Raw genomic sequence first — 5786 nt, 5'->3', positions numbered from 1 at the left:
GGGGGGGGGGGGGGATTTTAGTTGATTGTTAGATGAAATCTTTGCATCAACATGTTTACTGTGAATGACAAATCCCGATATAAACACAAATTATATTGTATGGTTGTTTATGCATACGTGTATATATTCCTTTTGATCTGTATTTCTTAAAATGTTGTGAGGCATTTTTCAGTCTGCATGCAAATCATGAATAAATTCATTTTTTTCTCATTAAAGTGCCTGAATGTCTTTTATTCTCATTGCATATATGTACTGAGGTAATACAGAATGCCATGGGTATTTCTTGATAGATTGCTGGATACCTTAAAATTTAGAAAAGCGGGTTTGGGGACGTTTAGATTATTTTTTTTAATAAGATGAACTCTTGTTTTTGAGACTTAGATATTCGATTCTTTGATCATGTTTTTTTTGGGAGAGTAAGGCCTAGACTACAGAGGCCTGGGTTTGCAGTTGAGGGTCACTAACAGCAACAGGTGCATTGCACCGGCCATAAAAACCTCTCGGATGCGAGGGGGGCGTAAATGACATCCCTCCACACCACTCACTAGCCAGTTAACCCTGTCCGCAGGAGACCACCACGCCTTTTAAACCCTTTTAGGTTCAGAACCTGATACCCAAGCTGTCGGTTCCCATACTTATTGGGGTGCGGTCACGTGTGCCACGTTTGACCAGGAAAGTAGCACCGGGCCAGCAGGGTTTTCTGGTAGTGGGAGCACCACCTCCGCACAGGCACCTCGCACCAGTGGAGTCTGGTCTCTGCAGCCCATAACGATCTCTCCCCCAGAAAGCGAGACCCCTCGTCTCAAGGTGGTTCTTGCCCTCACGGCGTCGTCTATTGCTGATTATTTTTTTCTTACTATAAACTGAAGGGGACGTAAAGTCCTGACAGAGGCGGCACGATGACAGCTGTCGAAACCCAAGTCTCATACAGCAACTCTTACACGATTCAACATGAAGAGGCGTACATGACCCAAGAGGACGACTGGGACAGGGACCTCCTGCTGGACCCTGCCTGGGAGAAGCAGCAGAGAAAGGTAGGTTTGTATTTGGAGGCTCTAAGCAGAGGCTTATGCTTGTTCCGCCGTGCGTAATTACGCACAGTGTTACCCATTCCATCACCCAATAATGAGTGACTTTCAACGCATTTTAACATGACAAATGGCATCGTTTCGGAGTCACTGGCCTCACCCTAATTGTGTAAAGTCTAAAACAGCCCAACATGACACTGGGCATCTGCTGTCCTCGCACCTGGCACTTCAGTTTTACTGGAAGCTGCGTGGGCAGATATTTTAGGCCTTGGAACTTTCTCAGTGTTGTCTTTCAGTTACCCCCGATTGCCTTGCGAAGACTGTCTAAATATAAGACCACGCTCCCCCAGTCATTTGCCTACATATGCAAAGTAACTTATAAAATACACATACGTTAATAAGGGTCTTAACAACATCAAGCCATCCTGGAGCACAACACAACAACAGAAGGGAGAGAGAAACTAAAGTATTTTATTTTTTAATGTTAAGTCAGTTTTCAGCTCTTACAGGCCGATGTATGTCTAGTTCAAATTATCAATTATTTTTTTCCCACGTTTAGTTTGTGAATGAATGAATTAGTTTGTAAATATAGGTAAAAAACTAAAAAAAATAGTCCAGAAAATAGACTTTACCGGATATTGTCAGCCATACTACCTGTTGTCTAGGCGACCATGTGGCCTTGCTTGCCTCGTGGAGGACGAGCTTGACAGGTGCTTTAATTAGCTGTCTGAGCTAAAAGTCAACTGACGTATGCTGCCGCATAACTAGGACAGAAACAACACCGGCAAAGGTTAATACAGCTTTATTATTTGTTTAAATGTTTCACCCGACATACTAGTTGTCCAGCCACCACAGCGTTTCAGTTAATTGAAAGACATTTTTCATCCCCTGGTTTGTTAGCTCCACCATGGGCTCCATGTGGTATAACCATTTTCACAGTTACGGTCCAAAATTCCCGTATGCTCAAGATGAAAGTAGCTGCCAGGAATATCATTTATCGTGGTTTAGAAGTACCATTAAGTTATACATTTTTCTAGTATAAAACTATGATATTAAGGTTGGCACATATAGTGTTTTAGACCTCCATCTTGTGCAAGAATGCTAGGGCTCGTAACATTACACAGTCCAACTGTCCGAATTAATCACCCAAGTCCCAGTTTTCACTTTATGCACCCATCATTTTTACATTTCAGGCCTTTACACTAAGGCAGCTAATCATCAGTGAAAAGGCCTGAAATGTAAAAAATAATGGCTAACATTACATCTGAATTACAGAGCAAAGATGACAAGTCATTTGACAAAACTTAGCATTCTTTGTAGACATTTTAATTTCTTGGAAAGGCTCTCTTATAGCTGTAGCAATAAAGTATTCAGTTTGTGGCAAAATAAAAGTAAAAGTTGGACTGACATTAACCAAACACAGATGGCAACTTATCTTGTGCAATTGAACTATTAAAATGTGAACATTTAAATAGTAACACGTTAAAAACATTTTTTTTAATGTATAAGTACTAGATGAATTCAGATTAATATTATTATTGACATGTAGAAAAAGTCACTTCCTGTTACGTTATCATCTTTTGTTGGGTGGGCAAGAGTCACAACTTGGAAGACAGGTTAAAAACATTTGTTATTATGAGTCAGATGTCATTATTATTTGTCTATTTTGAGTCTTGAGAAATGTGGGAATGTATCTAGAACAGCTGTGAGTCAAACACACTTTTGTAAGACTGCACCAATGTTTACTTTTAATGTTGCATACTAAATTACAAGACACCAATATGTATTTTGTACAATCGCTGCTCATGTAAAGAAACAGACATTAAGTTGTTTGGGTTTTTAAACTCTAAAAGTGTTGCTATTCCTTATTCTGTTGCTAATTTATTATAATTGACATGCTCCTTATCATAAAGGGCAATCTGTCAATTGGTCAGATGTCAGCAGTAAAAATAATCCGACCGCTATATTTAAAGTTCAAAGGTATGCTGATATATTAAAGCATGTATGCTATAGTATATCCTTTTATTCTTTGCTGCATTCTATTTTTGTGCCCCTGACGCCACGAGATGATTTCCACATAGGAATAATATACTGTAATGTACTCTAACCTAATCTAATCTCATTTTATCTCATCTAATCTAATAACACCCAATCTGCACTATTGTGGTGCATTAAAGCATAGTGCAGAGTAACAGCAGCATTTTTACCAGGCATGTTCAGATGTTATTTTGCTGTGAATGTAATCACATTGTTCTGTCAGTGCAAAATGTCCCCCACCCATAGAGCCAGAGCACGGTGACAGGCTGAGAGTCCTCAACAGATGGTAACAGAGAGAGACAGAGAGATGGCAAGGCTGGTAGATATACACCCCGGGTTGGTTTCACAGACCTACAAATAAACATCTTCCTATAAATACTCTTCAACTTGCTCGGCTCCGTCTTCCTTCCTTCCCTCCCTGCCTTCATCTCTTGCTTTCTTTCTCTCTTTTTTAGCCGTTGAACACTTCCTCATGCCACCGTTCTTGAAATATCTCTTTGCACCTTCTGTTTTCTTTTTCTGTGGCACACATCCTATTTTTTGTCTATTAGAAGACTCACCTTTTTACTGTCTCATGCACATGTTAATCTATTGATGTATGTGTAAGACGATATAAAAGGCCTTGGTCTCGCATAGCTAAACGTGCCCCTCTCTTTAGTCTTCACCTCTCAACCTCCTGGGGGAGTAGATCATCGCACTCCGTTGCTCTTCTCGGCATGCAAAATCTAGCTTAAGGAGGTGATATCACCCCATAAATATAGCCAGTGCATCATTTTGCAATGTAATGAATATGAAAGGAAATCTTCGCACCACCTGTTCTCTCGTCTATCCTTGAAATTTCAGTGGAAAAAGCTGCTCGCCACTTGACACAGTAGTAGAGTGTTTGTCAACACACAGTGATGTTGAATCTGATACTGGACATTAGAAATAGTGTGTGCTTGGGAGTGTGCGTGTCGGAATTGTACATCTTGACACATTGGTTTGTATTCATCACAAAGCTGCTCTTGTACATTGCTAGATATATTATTCATGGTTTGGTTTGGACTAGGAATTTGATTTTATAGGAGTTGGCAAAAATCGTGTTAGATATTGCATCCAGCAAATGGTGTCAGATGGAATGAGATGCGAAAGGACAGAGTGAAGAGATTTTGCTGCATCTTGTCAGCAACTGTAAGCCTAGAGATAAGAAGGGCTGGCTTGTCAGTTTAAGTCTGCAAACAGGCCAGTTTGGGACCGAAGTAGAACTTGAACTCCCAAAGCGTATTGATGTCTATGTCACCCAGATGCTGTGTTGACTGCCAAGAGAGGCCTTACTCAACCACATCTACAAAAGTAGTGATCTTTATAAGGAGGATCAATAGCTGTTTAAATATTAACTCTCACTTCCGAGGTCTGCTCTCACAGGGCCAATCTGTAATGCTGAACACCTGGCCATTAATTAGAAATATGACTACTGTGTTATAGTTGATAGATGTATGTTGGTACACAATAATGTTGATACTTATGAAACATATGTTGTTTAATGTATTAAAAGTAAATAGAAAATCTCAATCCACCAAAAAAAGGCCAATGCTGTGACTAAAGACGTCTACTGTTTCACATAGTTTCAGTTCAGCTGCTAACTGACTGCCCGCCTAACCAAGCTTGTGCTAGCAATAACCTATAAATACCCATTACATAGGGTTATTAGAAGGCTTATGGGCTCAGCTGACCTATTAGCCTCATGGTCAATGCGTATTGTATACTATATACACATCCTCAACCACAGACATAAACCCATGTTCTTCTTTAATGTTTGAATTGTCTAAGAAAGTGTAATAAATAGTCACCAATTGTTTTTTCAATTGTCATTGTTGTTGTTTTTTGTAAAAAGAAAAAAAAGTTAAAAAGCCTTTATTTAGATGGCTATTTCATGTTGGAATTGCTAGTTAAAATGGAGCTGAGTAACGACCCGCACGTAGTGGCACAAACAGCCTTCTTCAGAATACAGCCCTCAGTACAACTTCGTAAGGAGGGCTGACAGCATTGATATGTGATTTGATTTACCTAAAGCAGTCAAAGTCAAATGTTTTATAAAGTTAAGCAACTAGTTCATCCTATCCTTTAAAAATGTTGGATTGAAGAAAATCCTGCCATTTTCAAAACGAATACTGTAATTTCTTGAATTGGTATTATTTTAGATAAAATATTGAATTATCATTTCGTCTCATATGTAAGTACCATATAAATTGATGAATAATGCTTATGACATCAGTCTTTGGGTGATTTTTGCACAAGGCCTAATTATGAACATTTATTTTGAGGATTAAAAGTAATCCTCCTGCATCCTGATGCTGTAAAAAATCAGTTCTGTTCAATTGTACTCGGTTCTATTCCACAGGGTGCAAAATGAATGAAGTGTCCAAAAGACTGATCATCGTCAGATTCAAGTGTCATGAAGTAAAATTCAGTAATGGGATATTTATCCACTCAACCTAATGTAATGTAATGTCCCTGGGCGAGGAGAGATTTTTAGGGTGCCGCGTAATCAAATCTATTCTTGTCTAATCTCATTTTGCACTTTAACAACTCAGCCAGTAGTGCAGCAGCCAGACAAGGTCATTGATCCTCACCTACCACCTGATGTGTTTGTAAGACAGTACTAAAACACTGTCTCTTTTAGGGATTACATGGGCAGTGATTTGCGTTGTGGCTCTATTTTTATATATATATATATATATA

The 5786-nt window shown here is 39.1% G+C and overlaps 1 protein-coding gene across 1 annotated transcript in view; it reads left to right on the top strand.

Annotated features, from left to right (window-relative positions):
- The first annotated feature begins 899 nt into the window (after positions 1–899).
- Positions 900–5786, top strand: part of actn3b (actinin alpha 3b) — a 35868-nt gene continuing 30981 nt past the window's right edge. Inside the window, exon 1 of the mRNA XM_032499294.1 lies at positions 900–1034. Within this exon, the coding sequence (XP_032355185.1) occupies positions 900–1034 (135 nt within the window). The remainder of the gene's footprint in view (positions 1035–5786) is intronic.

The sequence above is a fragment of the Etheostoma spectabile genome, chromosome 19 (genome assembly GCF_008692095.1).
Source record: "Etheostoma spectabile isolate EspeVRDwgs_2016 chromosome 19, UIUC_Espe_1.0, whole genome shotgun sequence".
Classification (NCBI taxonomy): domain Eukaryota; kingdom Metazoa; phylum Chordata; class Actinopteri; order Perciformes; family Percidae; genus Etheostoma; species Etheostoma spectabile.
Note: the sequence above shows the minus strand (reverse complement) of the source record. Positions and strands in the feature narration are given on the sequence as shown.